Source organism: Protopterus annectens, chromosome 3.part1 (assembly GCF_019279795.1).
Source record: "Protopterus annectens isolate FY-2018-M chromosome 3.part1, PAN1.0, whole genome shotgun sequence".
Classification (NCBI taxonomy): domain Eukaryota; kingdom Metazoa; phylum Chordata; order Ceratodontiformes; family Protopteridae; genus Protopterus; species Protopterus annectens.
Genome location: NC_056732.1, coordinates 39,925,006 through 39,950,696, shown reverse-complemented (window position 1 = coordinate 39,950,696; position 25,691 = coordinate 39,925,006). Strand labels below are relative to the sequence as shown.

The 25,691-nt window shown below is 41.6% G+C and overlaps 1 protein-coding gene across 2 annotated transcripts in view; it reads left to right on the top strand.

Moving 5' to 3' along the window:
- LOC122797979 (acetyl-coenzyme A synthetase, cytoplasmic-like) overlaps positions 1-25,691 on the top strand; it is a 1,448,208-nt gene that overhangs the window by 1,099,523 nt on the left and 322,994 nt on the right. For both annotated transcript variants that reach the window (XM_044066533.1, XM_044066532.1), the window contains one exon: positions 24,113-24,245. In XM_044066533.1, the coding sequence (XP_043922468.1) occupies positions 24,113-24,245 (133 nt within the window). The remainder of the gene's footprint in view (positions 1-24,112; positions 24,246-25,691) is intronic.

The following is a 25,691-nucleotide window of genomic DNA, read 5'->3' as shown; positions in this document are numbered from 1 at the left end:
GGTTGCCACACCTTTGAAGCACACTCCTGCTTCATGTCAAGCAGAGTACCTCATTGGCCCTCTTCAAATGCAGTCTGGACGATTGGATGGGTAACTGTAAATTAACCCCAGGAGTTCCACCTATGTACCACTTGGACAGGGGTGATAGGTGCTGAATGTGGAAATAAGGGTAAAACTTGGCTAAGCTTGTAAGAGCCCTAGGTTCATTAGCCTAGTAACCTCCTACTACCCTGTGTGTGTGTGTGTGTGGTGAGAGTGTTCCTCTCGGTAGCATGGCTGACAAACACAAGGGCCCCTCTGGCTTTAAAAAATATCAACTGTGTGGCCACAAAATTCCTTCTTCAGACACATACTCCTTGTGTATACTGTTTGGGACCACATCACCTTCAGGAAAATTGCAGTATTTGTCATGGCTTCAGTCACCGAGCCTTGGTTGAAAGAAAATATAAATTAATTTTAAAGAGTTTCATTCCTTCTGCCTTCGATGAGGCTATATCTGCAAAAGAAAATAAAACTGATATATCATCTCCTTCCTCTGGGAAGGCCAAGAAGAGAAGCATGTTTATGCCCTGTTCTCCAGTGACAACTATTAAGAAAGTAAACTCATCGGTGCCAAAGAGTTCCTCGGCTCCAGTGCATATTGATACTGTGGTGTCTGCACCAACACCCTGCACTTCATTCAATCCTTCAGCACTGAGTGCTTCGGTGCAGACTCAGTTTGATAGCTTAATTCCTCAGAGCCGAACTCCGAGCAGTGCTTTGGTGCCGACTGATTTGGCACTGAGTATTTCTACTTGGCAAGCGCCTAGATGTTGATATTCCACATCTGTAGATCGTTTTACTGGGGAAATGCCAGATTTTGATGATGAGGAAGTGTCCACCATATCACCTCCTGATGATGTCTCCTTTGGAGACATCTTGGAAGTTGTGAAACAGAGAGGTGATTGGAAGTTCCAAAACCATACCCCTGAAGAATGGGTGTACCTGCAGGCTTTTCACAATCACCTGTCTACCTCTTGCATTTTCTGCTTGCTGATGAACTCATCCAATTTATTGCTCAATGTGCATGGAAAGCTCCGGACTCCAGTGAACCTATACCCAGGAGACCAGACAAAATTGTATCCCCTCCAGAAAATAAACAATGTTGGGCATAGGGTCTAGCAGTAGATGCCATGGTTGTAGCGGTGGTCACCAAAAAGGAACTGGCTGAAGAACATTCTTCTATCTGCCCAATAGAGAGTCCTGGACAATGGATAGGTTTGGCAAGCAGATTTATGCTTCATTGGCCTTTGCTCTGTGGTCTTTGAATTTTTTGGCACATTTCACTAGGCTTCAAAGGGATCTGATCAAGGAACTCTCGCATATCCTGGCGAGAGCTGTTTCTGATAAGATACAAAACAAAGTTGCCTCTCAACTACCATGGAGTTTGTGTCAAATTTGTCCATGAGGCTCATTGTACATGCAGCTGAAGGGACTACCAGAGCAGCCAGTTCAAGTGTAGCCATAAGGAGACACACTTGGATGTGACTTTGTGACTCTGTGGAGCCATGTAAGACTTCATTCGTCAATGCATGCTTTGATGGATCATCATTGTTTGGCCCAAAGGTTAAAGAAACATTATCCAGCTGTGGGAAAGATGGAAAGACCCTTTCTGCCATGGGTGCACATTTTCCGCCCCTCAAAGACCCTTTTCCAGGAATCAAACAGTGGGTAGAAAAATGTGGTTCAAAAAATTCAGAAGACCTTTTCAAGACACACATAGTGAAAGTTCCTCATCCAGGGACAGATGAGAGAACTTTAACGGAAGACACTGCCCATGTGGCAGAGGTGGCCTGCAAATCCAGGGATTCAGAGATTCCTTTTCTGTGAAACCCTATCAGCGTTCCCAAAGAGAAGTCTGGTTACCTTCCCTTGGAGGCAGTCAGGGGATGTCCCTGCATCTGTGTGCCTGGCTAGAAATTACTTCAGATATATGGGTGTGGAGGATTTTATCCAGAGGCTGTCTCATACCCTTTTCTCTTCCCCCTCCCTTTCCCAGAAGATTTCCAGATGTTCCAACCAGTCATAAGGAACCAGCAGTCCTAGACATCCAAAGAGTCATCCAAGAAGTCCCACCAGACCATTAGTGTCTGGAACTTACTCTCAATTCTTTTTAGTGCGAAAAATAGACAAGGGACTTGAGACCAATTTCAGATCTCAGTTTATTGAACAAGTCTGTTCGACAAACAAAGGTCCGGATGGTCACGGTACAGCATATTCTTCCTTTTCTGAAGAAGGATGACTGGATGTGCTCCATAGACTTTCAGGATGTGTATTAGCACATAAAAATGGACAAACACTCCAGAAGGTTTCTCCGCTTCAGGTTGGGAGCCAGTCACTATCAGTTCAGAATTCTGCCCTTTGGTCTCAACACAGCCCCCAGGGTGTTATCAAATGCAAGTCAGTAGTAGCACCTCACTTGAGACTGCAAGTATTCTGTGTGTTTCCATATTTGAACAACTGGCTCATTACCGGCTCATTACCGCTCCGACTAGGCATCTGTTGATTATAGTGAGGGATTATGTCCTACAAACTTATTCCAATCTAGGAATTACTAAAAATCTCAACTGAATCCAACCCAGAGCTTAGAGTTCATAGGAGTAAATCTAAGTACAAGAATATTTATAGTCTCCCTTCCTCCAGTAATATTACAAAAAAATCAGTGAACAAGTTCAAAAGATGCAGCACACAAAGGAAGTACTAGCCCATCTAGTTGTACAAGCCCTGGGTTCTATGGCAGCATCGATAACTCTAGTTCTCTTGGTAAGATTTCATATGCAAATTCTTCAGTGGTTACTTGCAGCTCAGTCATCTATACTTCACCAGACTATGCCGGATCAGATTTTCATTACCAGTCTTTGCAGAAAATACCTAGCTTGGTGGATGCACTCAGAGGACATTCTTCTAGGTTCCCCCTTTGTCCCACAACAGCCCAAGGCCATAGTGACCATGGACACCTCCCAAATGGGGTGGGGGAGGCATTATCCAGGCAGGACTATTCAGGGTACTTGGTCTTCAATCGAGGCCAGTTTGCACATCAATTTCCTAGAAATGAGAGCAGTGCTTTAAGCGTTGCAAGTCTTTCAGACTGTTCTATCTCTAGGGATTATTGCAATTCAGACAGACAACATGTCTGTAGTTTGGTACATCAACAAACAAGGGGGGACAAATCTTACCCTCTATTCAAGAAGCGCTCAGAGAGTGGCAGAGGGTGATTTCATCCAACCAATTTCTGATAGCAATGCATATTCTGACAAACTGAGTAGGTCTATCCTTCTACCTCACAAGTGGTCCCTCAATACAAAAGTGTCAGAAATGATTTTCTACCAATGGGGCCAACCTCTTTGCTTCACCCCTCAGCAACAAGTGCAATTACTTTGCCCTAATCCCCCCACTAGGGGATTCACCAAGGGATGCTGTTTTACACACTTGGCCCCCAGACTTCTCTGTTCATTTCCTCCACTTCTATGAATTCCGAAGTTCCTTCAGAAAGCCCTAAGGTTAAAGAGCAGAGTAATCCTCATTGCCCCTGACAAATATGGTTCCCCTTTCTCTGGCCTTACCTGATAAAAACACTTTGGATTCTGGATCCAGCTCCAGACTTCCTCTCTCATCCAGTGAATCTCATTCACTCAAACCATCAGAACATCAGGCTAACAGCATAGTTCCTCTATTTCCATTAATTGCAAGGCAAGTTAACCTTCCCCCTTCAGTACACAGAATTTTACTAGCCTCTCATAAACCACCCACCCTCAAACTCTATATGAGTAAATAAAAGAGATTTACCTTTTGGTCCCGTGAAAGGAATATTGACCCCCTTATAGTGCCTATCGAAAATATTTTATAATTCTTATCCTATCTTTTTGATGTGGGAGCCTCTCCCTCTAATAATAAAATTCAGCTGGCAGTGATTTCATATTTTCATAATGGTATTGGGGATAATTGCCTAGCTTCTCATAAGTTATGCAAAGCATTTTTGAAAGGAGTGCTTTTGTTAGAGCCCCCTTTAAGGATCATATTCTTCCATGGGATCTTACTCTAGTATTACAATCTATTATTCAACCTCCCTTTGAACCTTCTGCCGAATGTGGCCTGAAATACTTATCTTGGAAAACCTTATTCATTATGGCAATAATTTCTACCATGAGGATTTCAGAATTACAGGCCTTATCTTGCAATCTGCCATACTTGATTTTTCATAAGGACAGAGTTGCCTTAAGGACGAATCCCTCCTTTCTTCCTAAGGTAGTATCAGACACTAATATTAATCAGACTATTAATCTTCCAGTGTTCTTTCTAGATTTTACAAATAGTTGAGACTACCCCCTTCATTTGTTGGATGTTCATAGACAGTTGCGTTTTTACCTGCACAGAACAAAGAATTATCGAAAGATCAATTCTTTTTTAAAATACAAAAAACGTAACCTTGGCCAGATGACTACAAGATTGTATAGCTTTCATTTATAATAAACAGAATGTTGTTTTGCCTAGAAAGGTAAAGGCTCACTCTACAAGATCCATGGCTACATCAGCAGTTTTTCTACTCAAGCTTCTGTGGATGACATTTGTGCAGCAACTGCTTGGGCTTCCCCTCACACCTTTATTACTCATTATAGATTGGACTTGGCACCCAGGGGAAGAGCATCCTTTGGTTCACTGTTGCGCGGGAATGTCCTTCCTTGAGTCTGCCCAACATCTAGGTAGCTGGGGACTCTGTCCCAGTGGTCAAGGATAAAATGAAGATTGACAACTTCAAATAAAGAAGTTATGTACTCACCATAACATTCCATCTGTGTTGTCCACCTTAATTTATCCTCAACTTCCCCCGGCCTTTCTAAAGTCCTTTGGTGGAACAGATGACACATTCCTCCTAATTTCGCTACTTTCATATAGCAGATATGGTTTCATCAGGCTTCCTCTTCTTATGTCTGCTTAGTTCTGATCTGCAAACTCAATCTGAGGAAACTGGGAGAGATGCATTGTGGGTAGGGTTGAAGCTTGAGAATTTTTGGCCTGTGCGAGCTGTGGAAATGGCCAAGACAGTTCTGATGCTCGGAACCGAACCCAATGGTCAAGGATGAATGAAAATGGACAACTTAGATGGAGTGTTATGGTGAGTACATAACTTCATTTTATTAGGAACTCAACTAAACTCCCAAAAGAATCTAACCTTAACCATTACAAACCTTCTACAAACATGGTTACTATCAATGGCGCAACAAAGATACTGTGGTTTCATTTTTGACCAAATCATTTCCTTTCCTCACACAAATATCATATTGCAGTATTACTCTCAAATGAGTATCTTACAGGTATTCAAAACTACGCCACCTAGAAGTGAGAAAGTACTTAGGAATACAGATAAGTATGGGGAAAATTAAGCAATGTTTTCGTCACTTATTCTGAATGCAACACTGCGCACCTAACATCTACAAATGACAGTAAAATAAATATTTGGGTATATATTACTATATGGCTGAAGACAGTATCGTTGCAAAATCTTAGATTGAGCTAAATGGCTATAACTACAAATTGCCTGATGTACACATTATTACACTGTTCCCAATTGTTCACCACTAGCAGGTAAACTTCAGGCTAGAGAAGCTAATTACTCCCTTTGTTTAATTCCAGACAAAGCATTACTCCCTTTGTTTAATTCCAGACAAAGCATTACTCCCTTTGTTTAATTCCAGACAAAGCATTACTCCCTTTGTTTAATTCCAGACAAAGCATTACTCCCTTTGTTTAATTCCAGACAAAGCATTACTCCCTTTGTTTAATTCCAGACAAAGCATTTGCACTAGTAAGGCCATCTTTTACTAAGGTAATGGGAGAAAAAGCATTTTCAAAACTTGCACCAGCAGCCTGTAACTTATTAAAAGATCAGTCATTTCAATAGATTTAGCCAGAAATGACTTTAGCATTAAGCTCATGAATACAAATGTCCCTACTTTTATAGGTGGTTTGATTTTTAAATGTTGTATAGCTTGCTTTAATAGCACTGGCATTTAATGTTGCCATCTCTGTGTATTTTATTTAAGCTATTACTTATAATGTAATATTAAAACAAAGATGTCTTTGCATATATGGCCTTGGTCATGCATGAAAATGATTTATGGACCAACTTACCATGCTGGTTAACAAAGAAAGTACCTACATATGTACGTAATAAAGAAAATAAATTCATACATATATACATAAATAAAGAAAATAAATACAGTCATGCATGCATACTTACACAAGTAAATAAATACCCTATGGAGCACTTTCAAATCTAAATGGACTTTGTGAACCACCTTTATAATGTATAGTTCTCTTCTGCCAGATTCTGATCAGGCTGATAGCATATTATGCAAAATTTGACAAGAAGCTAATTTTTTGTCAGTGTGTAACCTTAAGAAAAAAAAGCATTTAATATTCTTGGTAAAATAATTTATTATTATAACTCCATTCAGAGTACCTAATGTTCTAGTTCACATGTTAAATATCAAAATTAAATCATTCTGCAGTAAGTTCATGTTAGAAAGCAACACTTTAGATTAAGATTCACAATAAAATGTATGGACCTTTGTTTATAATCAAATATTTCTTCTTGTGTGTTATATTGCACCTTTGATACTATTTATACAAAAATCAGCATCTGTGGGCATGATTTGCTTAGAGAGACTACGGTCTGTAGTGATATTTCAAATTAAACTGATTTCTTCTTATTCTGTCGGCATATTGTTTGCTCATGATACTCATTCCCTGAGCCAAGACTAAGAACAAATTATAAAACTAAATTACTCCGGCATCCATATGTGTATGCAGTTGCACCAAACTGTCCAGGGGCAACTGTTGAGTTTTTTAACTCCTGTGCTCATGTGTAAGGCAATGTTTGCATTAAGTTAGCTGACTCAGATTATTTTATGTATGGTAATATTTAAAATGCCTTGTCCAAATGTTTTAAATTTACTTCTGAAACTTACATGAAAAGCTTAGAGACCAGTGGAAAAACATAAGCTGGTGTCAATAATTTCAGTGTAGAAATTATCATCTAAATTTTGTTGTGGGTGAGTAGATGCCAGGTTAGTACTTTTAAAATGCTGGGACATCTTATGATAAGGAAGCAAACACTCAGTACTTTGCTTGAAGTTACAATGTGGTTAGATCAGGGGTGTTGTAACACTGCTGAGGAAATGGGCAAACGCGATGGAATTCTTTGTAATTAACAGAGAAAAGCTGCACAAGAAGGAGGGTATCCAGCACTAAATGTAGGTATGAGGAATGCATGTTGGACAGTCTAAACTTTCACAACAGGTTTCTTAGGCCAAAGGGAAAACACTGAGTCTGTAGTAAAATATTTCCATTTTAACAAAATGGGGCATGCATTTTCTGTGTTGAGTGACATTGGGGGATGGGGACAAAAGAGCAGCTGATGGAGCTAACAGAGGCAACACCATGTTAGTGGCAGATTTTTTTCAAACCACACTTGCTCCAGATTATCACAAGATCCTGTACCCTGTCCTAGTAGACAGTAAAGAAACCATTGATATGAAGGATATTGCATCAGACATAACTATTGTTAAACTTTCAGTTTATTTTTATTTTTATTTATTTAGCATTTGTTTGCCAGGAAAGTCTGACTTGGAACGAAGACAATTTTCAGTGGAGGCCCGGGGAGAAACGCCCCAGATGCATGTGTTTGTGACGTGGGAGGAAATCAGAGCACTATGAGGAAACCCACACGAATGCAGGGAGGACATGCAGACTCTGCACAGAAGGCACCCAGCCAAGAATCGAACCATAGAACCTCTTGTTGTGAGGTGACAATGCTACCAATGTGCCATCCAGTTGTTAGAGAGAAAGAGTACTTACCTGGGCAGCCCACTGTAGTTAGAGCCATGGGAAGGACACCTTTTCAGGTGCCACTGACCAGGGTTCATTTTTTGTGCTAAAAGAGGCAGGGAATCAAAGAAGTGGAAGTATCCGATGACATCCCAATAGATGGTTTCTGTTGACACACAGTAACTTGTGTAGGGTCTATATTACAACGTCGAACTCACAGGAGTCCAAACGTTGTAATATCGAACCCAAATGTTCGAAACATGGAAATAGCGAAGCCACAGAACACTGATTTTTTTTCCCAGGGAAAAAATCAGTGGGTCGTTTTCACGGCTTTGCTATTTTCTCCACTGTGGTGTGATCTCAGAGTTGGTATATTTAAGTAGGGGGGTATGGGGGCACAGCGCCCCACTTTGGATTTTTTAAAGTGTACTTTTTTTTTTGTACCGGAACAATGATTTTTTCCCCTGGGAAAAAATTCTCAGTTCTGTGTTTTCGTACTTTTTGGGTTTCGAACTTCACAGTTTGATATTACATCATTCGGACTCCTGTGAGTTCGACGATGTAATATAGACCACCTTGTGTACATGTAGGTGCAGACAGCCAGACATGGGAATGAGCACACAGGGAAAGTAGCAGGAGAGAGAGTCTTAGCGAATGCCCACACCACCAGCAGATGCTGGAAATGTTGCCACTTCAGAGAAAGAGCTAGATAGTAGCAAGAAGTCTGAACCTGAACCTCAGCTGTCAAAAAACATTGGCCTTCCTCAGAAAGGGATCATTTCAGGGGAAAGATGGTAGTTGCAGTACGTCTAAGTCAGAGACACAGTTACACAAAAATACTAGACTTCTGTTGGAAGGTGAACTGTGAAAGATCACAAAGAGAGAGAGAGAGCTGAGGCAAGGACACCTCTGAGATCCCACCTTACAGGATTTGTGGGAGGAAGCCAATAAATCTTTTGACTCTTAAGGCAGAGGCAGAATATATATCAGAACAAGGGGTTATTATACAAAAAAAAAAGGGCTACAGGGGAAAGTTGTGCAGTGTCTGGTAGTCCCAAAGACCTACATATAGACATTTCTAGCCATTGCCAGTAACATTTCTTTTTCTGGCCATACAGACACAAAATATCAAAAAGGGGCTTGTGTAGAATTTTTATTGGTGATATACTGTAAAAGATGTAAGAAGGGTATGGCAGAACCTCTGAGATGTATCACTGTGAGAGGGTACTGCAGAACTTCTGAGAATTATCAAAAGTCTAGTCAGGTGGGAAATAAAGTTACAGTGTGCCTAACTGGTTGAGTAATATATAGACACAGACACTCAGTGGACAATCCACGATGGCAGGACTGTCTGTCAGATTAAGAAAAAGCAAATAGAAATGGCAGACGTGCTCTAATCTGTATCCATCAAAAATACAGAGTCTTTCAAACAAGGATTTGGGCGAGTGTAATTTGAGATGTAACACTTGCTCAAAGCTTTCCTCCTTGAATGTCTGTACAAAAAGCTCTCATTATTCTGGAAAAGTAGAACATATGGAGAAGGTACACTAAACTAAAGTAAATGCCATTTTATTTTTCATTAAAACACTTTGCTTGTTGTAAATATTGCAGCATATAAAACATACGAAATGAGTGGAATGAGACAAATAACCTTATTGAATATCAAATTGTTTTCAGTGGAAAGGCAGCAACGTTTCTGAAAACAGAACTAAATATGTTCATAAATGTGCACCCACTGCAGTGTCTACATGCATTTATGCTATTGGAGACTTTCTTGCTGGACTCAACCTTCACCCCCAGAGAACAGTAAGAATATCATCCACTTTTGAATCTAATAAGAATGATTACCTTGAACAGTTTTAAGTAGAGATGGGTGGGATTGGGGGGTTGGGATGAGACTATTAGTCAGATTACATTCTTGGATTGAGGTCATGTTGAAGTGCGCCTATGAATATTTATAACTATTAGTTGAACTTTTGATCAAAAGGTAAATAGAAACAATGTATCTCTTTAGTTCCTTGCAGTGGTAGATCAGACAAGATGTAAGATTTTTTTTTTGCCATCTGTCTGCTTAAACCTTTATTTTGTGTTTTCCTTGTTCATGTTTAAAGCTGCTTGCACATTTGATTTTACAGTGGGCATTACTTAATGTTTATTTATTTCAAGTAAAGCATTTTAACAGCAATTTTTAAATGCTTGTGGGTTACTTATTAGTATTAGCTTAAGGGCATATACCTGTAATGCTGTACTAGTAACTGTTGGATTTGACCCTTTGAAAAGTTATTGCTACCATATAAATATTTAAAAGTTAGCTTATTTTAAAGGTAAGTAGTAATTATGTTTCAGTATACTAGTGTCTTTCTCCTTGGTGTATGTATTAGCGTAAAATAAACAACAGAGAAACTAGTGGTCTTAAAACTTCATTGATGAGCTCAGTCACAATAATTTCCAAAAGTCATGAAACCCAGGTGGTGTTCCAAAGTATTCATCACAGACAAGCGATCATCAGTAACAAAAAATCAGAAATATTTTAACAACATATCAGCTTTTATATACTTAGAAGTAAGTGTGGAGGGTGTTTATATACTTAGAAGTAGGTGTGGAAAATATACGTATTATTTATTTGCCATTTGTTTAATTTTAAACCAGCCTATTCATGGCAAACAATATAAACAGGGCTGTAAAGGTGCATTTTAGAACAAGTACCCACTCCCAAACACTACTACCGATTAGAGCAAACTAAATCCTAGTTAAGGAAACACTACCCATTTCCAAAAAAAAATTCAAAGATTGGGTATTAAGAAAAGCATAAGATATACATAAAAGACTTTTAACTAAAATTGCCATCAGCTAATTAATGCAACAAAGCTTTCATCAGGTCTGTGACAAGAACTAAAATAAAAAAGTACATAGCTATCTAACCATAAACATAATCAAACTAAAACACTATAAATATAAAAATGCATCTGTCTAATAACATCTAGTAAATATTCACACACACACACACATATATATATATATATATATATATATATATATATATATATATATATATACATATACACACACACACACATATATATATATATCTATCTATATATATATATATATATATATATATATATATATATATATATATATTACTGTAAAACAACAAAGGAAGTGTTGGTATTGGAAAAGTTTCATTAACTCATTCTGTATAACATAATTTGTGTTTGTGTGCAAAATATTCATGGGCAAGTTTCAATTATTGTTTATAAGCTTGCATTGAAAGGTACTGACCTCAGTCTGAGATGGGTGACATCTTGGGGAACCAGTGATTTGCAATTCTGATGTGTAGCTGCACAGTGTAAAACTTAGTTGGGTGTGGCAGTTGTTGGCTGTTACCTGAGGTAGCAATGTGCATTTACCATGCACTTTTAAGGCTGCTCACCCCTTGTACATTATGCAATATGGATCTGAAGCCTGTACAATTCCAGTGATGTGGCTAGTGAGACAGTAGCCTCTGTCCATTTCATCTTTTACAGTTCTGCAGTACAAGATGTTTTATTTATCTAACACTAAACTCATATATTTTAGACATGCATGTGGAGCCTGTGTATGGATTAGAAAGCCCATTTGAAATGCAAATGAATGCTACTATGCAAAAATGGATAGGGAGCTTAACCCTGATCCGAAACTTTCAGAGTGATTTCCTATTTGCTAGCATAGAAACGATTTACATGGTGTATATGATTCGTCTTTGTTGCATGGTGCAGCCAAGCATTCATATGCCAGTCCTAAGGTACACTTCATATAACTCTTTTGGTACCTTAAGCACTATTGATATGTATATATGTGCAGTGCTTCTGGGCTGCATACCTTGTGTTCTTATGATATGCAGGTTGCTCAGTGCTGTACTATTGCGTGTCCTGTTGTGCGGCATAAGTTTCTGTCAAGCATCTAGTGGGTTGACATAAAGTGGGGCATGAAACGTAACACCACTTTTGTAGCCCCAGAATAAAGCTGGACATCCTTCTGACTGCCTTATGTGCTATTTAACAGACTAAAGTCAATTCAAAAAGTTAAAATCATAATCCAGGTAATAATTAGCAGACTATCCGGCAGGTAACTCCAGAGAAGATGGTACAATGGAAATGGTTCATCCTACTCATGTGACGCTGCTGTCATAGAATCACATCTGTGGGGATGTCTGTTGTATGTAACCTTACAGCCATCTTTGTGTAGGTGGTCATGTGATCTTGCCTGTCTGCGATCTATAACTCTGTAGCTGTTGCTGCCTAGTGTACTCTGTGCTACTCTGTGCTGTGTTCTCTGTGATCTGTAACTCTGTAGCTGTTGCTGTCCAGTGTACTCTGTGCTACTCTGTGCTGTGTTCTCTGCAATCTGTAACTCTGTAGCTGTTGCTGTCTAGTGTACTCTGTGCTGTGTTCTCTGTGATCTGTAACTCTGTAGCTGTTGCTGCCTAGTGTACTCTGTGCTACTTTGTGCTGTGTTCTCTGTGATGTGTAACTCTGTAGCTGTTGCTGCCTAGTGTACTCTGTGCTACTCTGTGCTGTGTTCTCTGCAATCTGTAACGCTGTAGCTGTTGTTGCCTAGTGTACTCTGTGCTACTCTGTGCTGTGTTCCCTGTGATCTGTAACTCTGTAGCTGTTGCTGTCTAGTGTACTCTGTGCTGTGTTCTCTGTGATCTGTAACTCTGTAGCTGTTGCTGCCTAGTGTACTCTGCTACTCTGTGCTGTGTTCTCTGTGATCTGTAACTCTGTAGCTGTTGCTGCCTAGTGTACTCTGTGCTAGTCTGTGCTGTGTTCTCTGTGATCTGTAACTCTGTAGCTGTTGCTGCCTAGTGTACTCTGTGCTAGTCTGTGCTGTGTTCTCTGTGATCTGTAACTCTGTAGCTGTTGCTGCCTAGTGTACTCTGTGCTACTCTGTGCTGTGTTCTCTATGATCTGTAACTCTGTAGCTGTTGCTGCCTAGTGTACTCTGTGCTACTCTGTGCTGTGTTTTCTGTGATTTGTAACTCTGTAGCTGTTGCTGCCTAGTGTACTCTGTGCTACTCTGTGCTTTGTTCTCTGTGTTCTGTAACTCTGTAGCTGTTGCTGCCTAGTGTACTCTGTGCTGTGTTCTCTGTGATCTGTAACTCTGTAGCTGTTGCTGCCTAGTGTACTCTGTGCTGTGTTCTCTGTGATCTGTAACTCTGTAGCTGTTGCTGTCTAGTGTACTCTGTGCTACTCTGTGCTGTGTTCTCTGTGATCTGTAACTCTGTAGCTGTTGCTGTCTAGTGTACTCTGTACTACATCTGTGTTGTGTTCTCTGTGATCTGTAACTCTGTAGCTGTTGCTGTCTAGTGTACTCTGTACTACATCTGTGTTGTGTTCTCTGTGATCTGTAACTCTGTAGCTGTTGCTGTCTAGTGTACTCTGTACTACTCTGTGTTATGTTCTCTGTAACTCTGTAGCTGTTGCTGTCTAGTGTACTCTGTACTACTCTGTGCTGTGTTCTCTGTGATCTGTAACTCTGTAGCTGTTGCTGCCTAGTGTGCTCGGTACTACTCTGTGCTGTGTTCTCTGTGATCTGTAACTCTATAGCTGTTGCTGTCTAGCATACTCTGTGCTACTCTGTGCTGTGTTCTCTGTGATCTGTAACTCTGTAGCTGTTGCTGCCTAGTGTACTCTGTACTACTCTGTTCTGTGTTCTCTGCGATCTGTAACTCTGTAGCTGTTGTTGTCTAGTGTACTCTTTGCTGTGTTCTCTGTGATCTGTAACTCTGTAGCCTGTTGCTGCCTAGTGTACCCTGTGCTACTCTGTGCTGTGTTCTCTGTAACTCTGTAGCTGTTGCTGCCCAGTGTACTCTGTGCTACCCTGTGCTGTGTTCTCTGTGATCTGTAACTCTGTAGCTGTTGCTGCCTAGTGTACTCTGTGCTACTCTGTGCTGTGTTCTCTGTGATCTGTAACTCTGTAGCTGTTGCTGTCTAGTGTACTCTGTACTACTCTGTGTTGTGTTCTCTGTGATCTGTACCTCTGTAGCTGTTGCTGTCTAGTGTACTCTGTACTATTCTGTGCTGTGTTCTCTGTGATCTGTAACTCTGTAGCTGTTGCTGCCTAGTGTACTCTGTGCTACTCTGTGCTGTGTTCTCTGTGATCTGTAACTCTGTAGCTGTTGCTGCCTAGTGTACTCTGTGCTGTATTCTCTGTGATCTGTAACTCTGTAGCTGTTGCTGCCTAGTGTACTCTGTGCTACTCTGTGCTGTGTTCTCTGTGATCTGTAGCTCTGTAGCTGTTGCTGCCTAGTGTACTCTGTGCTACTCTGTGCTGTGTTCTCTGTGATCTGTAACTCTGTAGCTGTTGCTGCCTAGTGTACTCTGCTACTCTGTGCTGTGTTCTCTGTGATCTGTAACTCTGTAGCTGTTGCTGCCTAGTGTACTCTGTGCTGTGTTCTCTGTGATCTGTAACTCTGTAGCTGTTGCTGCCTAGTGTACTCTGTGCTGTGTTCTCTGTGATCTGTAACTCTGTAGCTGTTGCTGCCTAGTGTACTGTGTGCTACTCTGTACTGTGTTTTCTGTGATCTGTAACTCTGTAGCTGTTGCTGCGTAGTGTACTCTGTGCTGTGTTCTCTGTGTTCTGTAACTCTGTAGCTGTTGCTGCCTAGTGTACTCTGTGCTGTGTTCTCTGTGATCTGTAACTCTGTAGCTGTTGCTGCCTAGTGTACTCCGTGCTACTCTGTGCTGTGTTCTCTGTGATCTGTAACTCTGTAGCTGTTGCTGTCTAGTGTACTCTGTGCTACTCTGTGCTGTGTTCTCTGTGATCTGTAACTCTGTAGCTGTTGCTGTCTAGTGTACTCTGTACTACATCTGTGTTGTGTTCTCTGTGATCTGTAACTCTGTAGCTGTTTCTGTCTAGTGTACTCTGTACTACTCTGTGTTGTGTTCTCTGTGATCTGTAACTCTGTAGCTGTTGCTGTCTAGTGTACTCTGTACTACTCTGTGCTGTGTTCTCTGTGATCTGTAACTCTGTAGCTGTTGCTGCCTAGTGTATTCTGTGCTACTCTGTGCTGTGTTCTCTGTGATCTGTAACTCTGTAGCTGTTGCTGCCTAGTGTGCTCTGTACTACTCTGTGCTGTGTTCTCTGTGATCTGTAACTCTATAGCTGTTGCTGTTTAGCGTACTTTGTGCTACTCTGTGCTGTGTTCTCTGTGATCTGTAACTCTGTAGCTGTTGCTGCATAGTGTACTCTGTACTACTCTGTGCTGTGTTCTCTGCGATCTGTAACTCTGTAGCTGTTGCTGTCTAGTGTACTCTGTGCTGTGTTCTCTGTGATCTGTAACTCTGCAGCTGTTGCTGTCTAGTGTACTCTGTGCAGTGTTCTCTGTGATCTGTAACTCTGTAGCTGTTGCTGCCTAGTGTACTATGTACTACTCTCTGCTGTGTTCTCTTTGATCTGTAACTCTGTAGCTGTTGCTGTCTAGTGTACTCTGTGCTGTGTTCTCTGTGATCTGTAACGCTGTTGCTGTCTAGTGTACTCTGTGCTGTGTTCTCTGTGATCTGTAACTCTGTAGCTGTTGCTGCCAAGTATACTCTGTGCTATATCTGTGCTGTATTCTCTGTGATCTGTAACTCTGTAGCTGTTGCTGCCTAGTGTACTCTGTGCTACTCTGTGCCATGTTCTCTGTAACTCTGAAGCTGTTGCTGTCTAGTGTACTCTGTGCTACACTGTGCTGTGTTCTCTGCGATCTGTAACTCTGTAGCTGTTGCTGTCTATTGTACTCTGTGCTACTGTGTGCTGTATTCTCTGTGATCTGTAACTCTGTAGCTGTTGCTGCCTAGTGTACTCTGTGCTACTCTGTGCCGTGTTCTCTGTGATCTGTAACTCTGAAGCTGTTGCTGTCTAGTGTAGTCTGTGCTACTCTGTGCTGTGTTCTCTGTGATCTGTAACTCTGTAGCCTGTTGCTGCCTAGTGTACTCTGTGCTACTCTGTGCTGTGTTCTCTGTGCTCTGTATCTCTGTAGCTGTTGCTGCCTAGTGTGCTCTGTACTACTCTGTGCTGTGTTCTCTGTGATCTGTAACTCTATAGCTGTTGCTGTTTAGCATACTTTGTGCTACTCTGTGCTGTGTTCTCTGTGATCTGTAACTCTGTAGCTGTTGCTGCATAGTGTACTCTGTACTACTCTGTGCTGTGTTCTCTGCGATCTGTAACTCTGTAGCTGTTGCTGTCTAGTGTACTCTCTGCTGTGTTCTCTGTGATCTGTAACTCTGCAGCTGTTGCTGTCTAGTGTACTCTGTGCAGTGTTCTCTGTGATCTGTAACTCTGTAGCTGTTGCTGTCTAGTGTACTCTTTGCTACTCTGTGCTGTGTTCTCTTTGATCTGTAACTCTGTAGCTGTTGCTGCCTAGTGTACTATGTACTACTCTGTGCTGTGTTCTCTGTGATCTGTAACTCTGTAGCTGTTGCTGTCTAGTGTACTCTGTGCTGTGTTCTCTGTGATCTGTAACGCTGTTGCTGTCTAGTGTACTCTGTGCTGTGTTCTCTGTGATCTGTAACTCTGTAGCTGTTGCTGCCAAGTATACTCTGTGCTATATCTGTGCTGTATTCTCTGTGATCTGTAACTCTGTAGCTGTTGCTGCCTAGTGTACTCTGTGCTACTCTGTGCCATGTTCTCTGTGATCTGTAACTCTGAAGCTGTTGCTGTCTAGTGTACTCTGTGCTACACTGTGCTGTGTTCTCTGCGATCTGTAACTCTGTAGCTGTTGCTGTCTATTGTACTCTGTGCTACTGTGTGCTGTATTCTCTGTGATCTGTAACTCTGTAGCTGTTGCTGCCTAGTGTACTCTGTGCTACTCTGTGCCGTGTTCTCTGTGATCTGTAACTCTGAAGCTGTTGCTGTCTAGTGTACTCTGTGCTACTCTGTGCTGTGTTCTCTGTGATCTGTAACTCTGTAGCCTGTTGCTGCCTAGTGTACTCTGTGCTACTCTGTGCTGTGTTCTCTGTGCTCTGTAACTCTGTAGCTGTTGCTGCCCAGTGTACTCTGTGCTACCCTGTGCTGTGTTCTCTGTGATCTGTAACTCTGTAGCTGTTGCTGCCTAGTGTACTCTGTGCTACTCTGTGCTGTGTTCTCTGTGATCTGTAACTCTGTAGCTGTTGCTGCCTAGTGTACTCTGTGCTGTGTTCTCTGTGATCTGTAACTCTGTAGCTGTTGCTGCCTAGTGTACTCTGTGCTACTCTGTGCTGTGTTCTCTGTGATCTGTAACTCTGTAGCAGTTGCTGCCTAGTGTACTCTGTGCTACTCTATGCTGTGTTCTCTGTGATCTGTAACTGTAGCTATTGCTGCCTAGTGTACTCTGCTACTCTGTGCTGTGTACTCTGTGATCTGTAACTCTGTAGCTGTTGCTGCCTAGTGTACTCTGTGCTACTCTGTGCTGTGTTCTCTGTGATCTGTAACTCTGTAGCTGTTGCTGCCTAGTGTACTCTGTGCTACTCTGTGCTGTGTTCTCTGTGATCTGTAACTCTGTAGCTGTTGCTGCCTAGTGTACTCTGTGCTGTGTTCTCTGTGATCTGTAACTCTGTAGCTGTTGCTGCCTAGTGTACTCCGTGCTACTCTGTGCTGTGTTCTCTGTGATCTGTAACTCTGTAGCTGTTGCTGTCTAGTGTACTCTGTACTACTCTATACTGTGTTCTCTGTGATCTGTAACTCTGTAGCTGTTGCTGTCTAGTGTACTCTGTACTACTCTGTGCTGTGTTCTCTGTAACTCTGTAGCTGTTGCTGCCTAGTGTACTCTGTGCTACTCTGTGCTGTGTTCTTTGTGATCTGTAACTCTGTAGCTGTTGCTGTCTAGTGTACTCTGTACTACTCTGTGCTGTGTTCTCTGCTGCAAATCTGCATTTTTCTATCATGCTTCTAAATTACAAGTCTTCAGATACCAGACGAATGTTCAGAAATAGAGTCTGGCAGGGAGGAAAACAAGAGACTTGAAGACTAGGGAAAACAATGGAGAATACAGAGGTAAAGAGGGAGTAAAGAGGGAGGGAGATACAACTTACTTCTTCAGCTGTGAGGTGTAACTAAACCAAATAGCATATTCTTCCGAGTCTGTAGTACAGTGCAGCATCGGTTTAATAGAATGCGTGCTGCGTATCAGGGATGCACATGTTAAGATTGTGCACCCTTGTCTGTCAGCCCAGTTAAAGGAGTTTAAGCTGTAGTGTCCGTATTAGAATATCAAACGGATGTGGCTGCAGCTAAGCACAAACCTGCCTTTGATATACATGCACAACAATAACTTTAGTATATAACCAAAGTTTTTTCTCCGAAGATATTGAAAGGTATAAGAAATGGCAGCCTTTTTTCCTTCCTTTTTAAATTCTCTATCCTCTTCTCATAGTGGCACATTTTAGTGCTACTCCCGACATGGTGGCAGCAGAACTTTTTGGCTACACCTAATTCATATTAACTTCAACAATTGGCTAAGCTTCTGGTGTCATTCTAAGGGGATCCAGTATCTGTCTGCCTGGGATAACATGAACAACAGGCCATGATGCTTTGCCAGAGATGGCCTGCACCTGTCGCCTCTGGGATTCCAGATACTGGCTAAGGCTCCTGCCGCCCCTATAGTGCCTTTTTTAGGCAAGGCTCAAATGTCAAACGCACCACCATAGTAGATACAAACAAGCAAAATCTAAGGGTAATGCTACTCAGTGCTAGAAGTCTAAATCTCAAAATGCACTCACTCGTGGCACTCCTTAAGATGGAGAACATCGACATTTGTGCAGTGACAGAGAGCTGGTTTACGGCTCCTGAGAGCATCCCTGCATTAACAGGCTACAATTCTTACCACACCTTTCGGCCACCTAACCTGGATCGAAACACTAAATGAGGAGGCATGTCCATATTCATAAAGGATATCCACACCTCCAGGCTAGTTGCTTAACATAATGCATCCGAAATTATCCAAATACAATTAACACTGGGCAAGACTGCAATTCAGGTTGTAGCTTGTTACAGATCCTCCGCCATGCCCCAGGACACCCACTCCATCTTTCTCGATATACTGGATAATATTAAGGTACAGCCCAATACCCTAATATTGAGAGATTTCAACTACCCCACCATCAACTGGGAAAACTACTCTTGTACTAACTCATTTGATCAATGTTTTCTGGAATTTATCAATTCCAACGCCCTGGATCAGCTTGTCCATACCCCCACTAGGGGCAGCAACATCCTGGACCTGGTCATTACCAATATGGGTAACAGATGTTCTATGCCAGAGGTCAACTCCTCACTGGTCAGATCCCGACCACAAGCTAATCACCCTAGACATCTATATCTGGTCCCCCCCCCCCATTAAGGAAACCATCATAAAAAAACTTCTCCAAAGCCAATTTCATGCTTCTTAAGACAGAAATGGCTAACTTCACGACACCCATAAAGACGAAAAATAGAGGCACGACTGCTGAATCATATAAAAATGCACTGTATAAGCACTTACATTAGTGCATGGACTGTGCCACCCCAAAAGAACCATGACACTAGCCTCCAAAAAAAAGGAAGCCAATCTGGTGGTCTCCTGTCATAAACAAACTCTACAACAGAAGGAAGAAACTGTTGCAAAAAAAAGAGTAAAATGCCATGATTGCAGGAACTCCCTGGTCAGCCTCAGTAAGAAGCTGAGATCCCTCATAAAATACTCCAAAGTTAATTATGAAAATAAAATCGCCATGGATTCTAAAGACAACCACAAACCATTCTACAGCTATGTCAAGAATCTCAGTGGCAACACTCATATCTGCTCTGAGCTACAGCACAATGGCACTAGATTTACTGAACGAACTGATATTGCCAACATCCTGGCAGACAGGTTCACTGCAAACTTTACCCCTTCCACCCCACAAAGGGCCTATCTCCATACCAGAAGATTGCAAATCCCCCCTAATCACACATGCAAAAGTAAAGAAGGCACTCTCCAAAGCCAAGAACACAGCATCCATGGGACCAGACAACATCCCAGGCTGCCTTCTGCACAAACAACAGAATGAACTGGCACCCCATCTAAGTACCATGTTCAGCTATAGCCTCACTTCAGGCTTTGTGCCTATGGAATGGTGCACAGCAATGGCTATCCCGTTCCAAAAATGGGGATCCGCCACTGACCCCTGGAACTACCACCCCATTAGCCTGACAAGCCTGGTCTGCAAGGCCATGGAACGCTTCATCCTGGAGCTTATAAACAAAGACATAGGTAATCTCCAAACTCTGGACCACACTCAGTTTGGGTTTGTAAAAGGTAGATCATGCCTCCTGAACCTGACTGACTTCTTTGAAACAGTCACCAGAGCCATAGACGAGGGTAAGGTGGTACACACAGCCTATCTTGACCTTGCCAAGGCTTTTGGCACCGTCCCCCACTCTGATATTATAGATAAACTCACTGGACTGGGCATAAATCCTTATGTCACAAGATGGGTGGCCAAGTGGCTCACTGACAGAACTCAAACAAGTAGCCGACTCCAAATCCGACTTCAGACCAGTGATAAGCGGAGTACCACAGGGTTCGGTCCTGGGTCCTCTCCTGTTCGGTATCTTCTTCTCAGAAATCCAGGGTAATACAGCTGGTCTCTGGCTAATGAAGTTCACAGACTGTAAATTAGGATCCATAATCAATTCACCTAAGGATGTGGACAGTCTACAAAGAGGCCTCACTGAGACTGATGCTTGGTGTCAAAGTCATGGCCTAAAGCTCAGTGCCAAGAAGTGCATTGTCATCCCCTTTGGGAAAAACACCATACCCATGAACTACCACATAGGTGGTAGCCTACTAAACACTGAAAGTGTGATGAGACCTTTGGACACAGGTGGACAATAGTATCTCCTTTGATAATCACGCCACCACAGTAGTCAGGAAATCCTTCTACGTGCACACCTCATCACAAAGGGGTTCTCCTCCAGAAAAAGAGAGGTCATCATTCCTGTTTACTCATCCCTCACCAGACCCATTATAGAGTACAATGCCCTGTTTGGCATGTACCTCACAAGGCATTTACAACAACTAGAAAGGCCACAGAAATACCTCACTAAGAGGATTACCGGCCTCAAACAGATGCCATATGCAGACCATCTCAAAAAACTTCAGCTCTACTCCATCGCATATCGCCTACTCAGAGGCTACCTCTGCCTAACATGCAAAGCCATGTCTAACTCAGATCTGATGGACATGCTACACTTAAAGCAATCCCAATCTCTCCGGGCCACATGCTCCAGGGACCTAAACCTTGTCACCACAATGAACAGAACATGCTGAAGGGATAGATTCCTGTCCCAGAGACTTCCCATGCTGTGGAACAGACTACCCATTCATGTCAAGCAAAGCTCCTCATTAGCCCTCCTTAAGAGAAATCTTGACAATTGGATGGGAAACAGGAAATTCACCCCGGGGATCACTTCTATGGCTCTGCTCAACAGGGACACAGGAAAATAATTTTCTTGGATGGCGAAAACCAGGAAACCTCTTTTGGCTAGGCTTATATAGGCCCTAGGGCCAATAGCCTAGCACTTACCTATGAACCTGCTGAAGAGATGTCAGTTTATCCATTTAGGCTGCATTCTGCTCATGGGCTGCATTATTAAGTAAACTTGGGGTGCAACACCAGTTCATGGAGCCAAGCAGTGTACTGGACATAATCATTTGTCCAAAGGAATATATGCCATGCATTGCTACTGTGTAACTAGAATAGCCCAAGTAAAATGTTCTATTTGTCACCAGTTGCACGTCTTGTCAAATTAAAAGAGACAGTATGATATCGAAAGGCGACATTTTGTTCAGGATGACTTGTTGTTTCTTTCGGCTTATCCTGGTTAGGGGTTGCCACAGTGGAACTCTGGTCCGCTAATGTTTGGTAGTGGAATTTTACATGCCGAGTTACCAGCCCTGATGCACAACCTTCAACAAAGGCACGCCCATTCACACATGCCTCCACACAGAAGACGCTCTAGCTGAGAATCGAGCGCGACAACATCTTGCTGTGAGGCAACAACGCTACCGCAGCACCACTACCACGGGTCTTGTTCAGGATGACTATAGCTCAGAATTCCATTTTGTGTATAAAAAAGAAGGAACATTGTCACCAGTTCTTTGGCTTAGGGGGATAAAATCCAGAGTGTACCCCAGCCAACTCAGGCTTCAAGTGTAGAATTTGGCACTGGAGGTGCGAGCCAGAGATGGAGGGGTGTAAGTGGCTAATAGAAGTTCACCCACCTTGGGGAGAGAGGTTGGCTGGGGGTTGCATGACCTACCAAGCAGTAACTGGACACTAGTTGGGGTTACAAGCAGTTGTAACGCTCCTCGTTTTCATTGCTTGAGCCTGATATTTTAAGTTGCTTTTTGTCTGACAGGTGATGAGGAGAGTAGATTAGGATAGCATTCAAAAAATAATTAAAATCAGCTGTAAATGATGACTCATCTGGTCCCCGATCCTTCCTCTGCAGTGCTGGCCACAAAAGTTAGAAGGTTTCAAAAGTTTAATCTTTCCTTGAAAGGAAAGACCCTCCCATGGGATGATATAGAGAGATTAGCAGCTGTACAGGAAGGAGAGAAGAGTAGGATTCAGTTTCAGACTTGGGGTTTTATATGAAATGACAGTGGGTAGAGCAGAAAAAAAATGTATTTGTGTATGTATGATTAAAGAGAGAGGAAGCCCTGTGCCAGAACAGTCCTGTCCAAAATACATCTGTTGTCTAGGCTGAACCATTTGTAGGGTACATATCGTCAGAGTACTGTGTTAAGTGCTGATCAAACCTTTGATCTGTGAGATAATAATAGCGGTATGTTCCAGAAAGATAGGCATCCATTAATGGAGGATATCCAAGTGTGTTCACATCTGGCAGAAGCTAATTTAGCCTCTCAATTCTTTTCATGTTTTTAAATTCGCACAAATCCCTCTTACACCTGCACCTCCTTCATCTCTTTCTGTCTTTCTCTGCCTCTCTCTGCAAGGAGTCCTGGCAAAGGGCTTTTTAGAAGGGACAGGAAAGGTGCTGATAAAGTGCTAATTTTGGACAGAGCAGTGGTGCAGCGGTAGCATTGTTGCCTCACAGCAAGAGGTTCTCTGGTTTGGTTCTCAGCTGGGGTGCCTTCTGTGTGGAGTCTGCATGCCCTCTCTGCGTCTGTGTGGGTTTCCTCCAGGTGCTCCGTTTTCCTCCCACTTTATAAAGACATGCATCTGGAGTGTTTCTCCCCAGGTCTCCACTGAAAATTGGCTTTGTTCCAAGTTGGACTTTCCCAGTAAACAAATGTTAAATAAATAAATTAATTATGTAGGGGGCCATTTTTGTAACTTTCCTTTAATTTAACATAATCATTAACAGTTAAGACAAGCAGGTATTCTAATTCAGTACACCATAGAAGGCCACATAGAAACCATTTGGATGACAAGTATGGTCAGTACAGGAGTAATACTGATAAAGTTTCTAGCTGGTGGTGAACATTTGAAATGTTCTACTAGTGAAAACCATGCCAGCTGTAGAGCTATGGTTGGAAAAGTTTCTTCACGACGCACAGTTCCATAGCTGTTTTATACTACCAGAATGGGTGCAAAGCATCTTTATATGGATACATTGGTATGACACTGTTTAGAAAAGGAGCAAAGTATCTTTATATGGATACATTGTTATGACACTGTTTAGAATGAGTGCAAAGCATCTTTATATGGATACATTGGTATGACACTGTTTAGAAAGGGAGCAAAGTATCTTTATATGGATACATTGTTATGACACTGTTTAGAATGGCTGCAACGTATCTTTATATGGATACTCTGTTATGACTGTGTTTAGAATGGGTGCAGAATATCATTATATGGATACATTGTTATGACACTGTTTAGAAAGGGAGCAAAGTATCTTTATATGGATATGGATATATTGTTATGACACTGTTTATAATGGGTGCAAAGTATCTTTATATGGATATGTTGTTATGACTGTGTTTAGAATGGGTGCAACGTATCATTATATGGATACATTGTTAAGACACTGTTTAGAATGGGTGCAAAGTAACTTTATATGGATATGCTGTTATGACTGTGTTTAGAATGGGTGCAAAGTATCATTATATGGATACATTGTTATGACACTGTTTAGAATGGGTGCAACGTATCTTTATATGGATACTCTGTTATGGCACTTGTTGACACATATGTTCATGCTTACATATGAATGTTGCTTGCCTAGGCATAATGTTTGAAATTCCTCTCCACAGACATAACCTGAAATCTTTGAAAATCCTAGGAAGTGTAGGAGAACCAATCAACCCAGAAGCCTGGATGTGGTATTACAGATTCATTGGCAATTCAAGATGCCCAATTGTTGATACATTTTGGCAAACAGAAACAGTAAGTAACCAATGAAAACACAGTAATGAGACTGTCAGGCCTGCAGCTCACTCACTCACACATTTCTGCACACTTACCTGTGCTGTATTTTTGGTGTCTTCTTTCCTTCATTAAATGTCGCTAGTGTGAATGTGAAAGACATTTGGCAGCGTACAATCTGTTTAAAACAAGTGCAAGGTTTCAGGGTTTTAAATGTTGTCTTGCATATCATAAGCACTGAATATTGCCTGCATTTTTTTTTTCCTTCTGTAACTGATTTGTGTATATGCATTAATGGGATATGAACTTTAATACAATTTGAAAAGTGTCTAATGAAGAAGCCATATTTGTACCAAAATAATAACTCAAAGTAAGAACAAGAAAGTGTCCAAGTGTATATATACAGTTCTCCTTTATAAGTCATAGAGCACTGACTGGATTTACTGAGTTTGGAACAGGTTAATCATGCTGATGTTTTAGGGTGAGCTGTTTCTTAAACATTACACCTTCCAGTTAACTAACAATCCCTCTCAAACTAAACATGTTCTTCGGCCCTGCTGTGCTGCTAAAGACACTTCCTAATGCTGCTCCATCTTTAAGCTTCAATAACTCGGTGTTTGAGGCTAATAAAACTAGCTAGATATCAGGCTTATTCTTCTGTTACCATGAGCTCACATCTTCCTTAAAAAGAAAATCAAAAAGACAGTCTGTGTATGTCGTAGTAACTCCGGCTTTCTTACTCATGAAACATATTCTGTAAAGGTGTAGTAATACCTCAGCTACAATATGGACTTAACTTTTCTAGCCTACTTCTCTAAATCTAACTTATCTGACCTTCAGTTGTTGGCTAATTGCATTTGCAGGCTCATTTCATAGTCCCCACCCTCTGAACATAATTGTATGCCTCTAGGCAGAGCCATCTGGCTGTTTATTCATCAAAGGGCCGATCTGCTGTTTCCCACTGGCTCCCTACAATCCTATTCCAACTCTTGACTTACTGTCATGGCTTCCATCAAAGCTATGTACGTTGTCTTTTTGCTGTCATGATGGCTGCTAATGCTACTACTATTCTCATACTTTCACATTTGCTAACATCATCTGAGCTACATTTTCTGTACTTGGTCCAAACCTCTGGGGTACTTTCCTTCCAGCCATTCACTCCTGCCCTTCCTTATGATAACAAAAAAACAACTTCAAGAACGCAACAAATCCACTTTATTGCAACGCTTTTGGGACTTCTCCCTTCCTCAGTGCTTTTCCTTACAATAAGTAAGACAAAAAATCTTTTAACCCTTCTTTGTAACAAAGTCAAATGTGTCTGTTTCCAATCTGACTGTAAGGTAACTAATATTCCTACTTTTCACTTACTCTAAATTCATTCCCTGAGGTTCACTCACTGTTGGACAACTCTTAATATTTTGCATGTAAATACCATATATACACCATTTTTCTAACTTTGTTCATTAA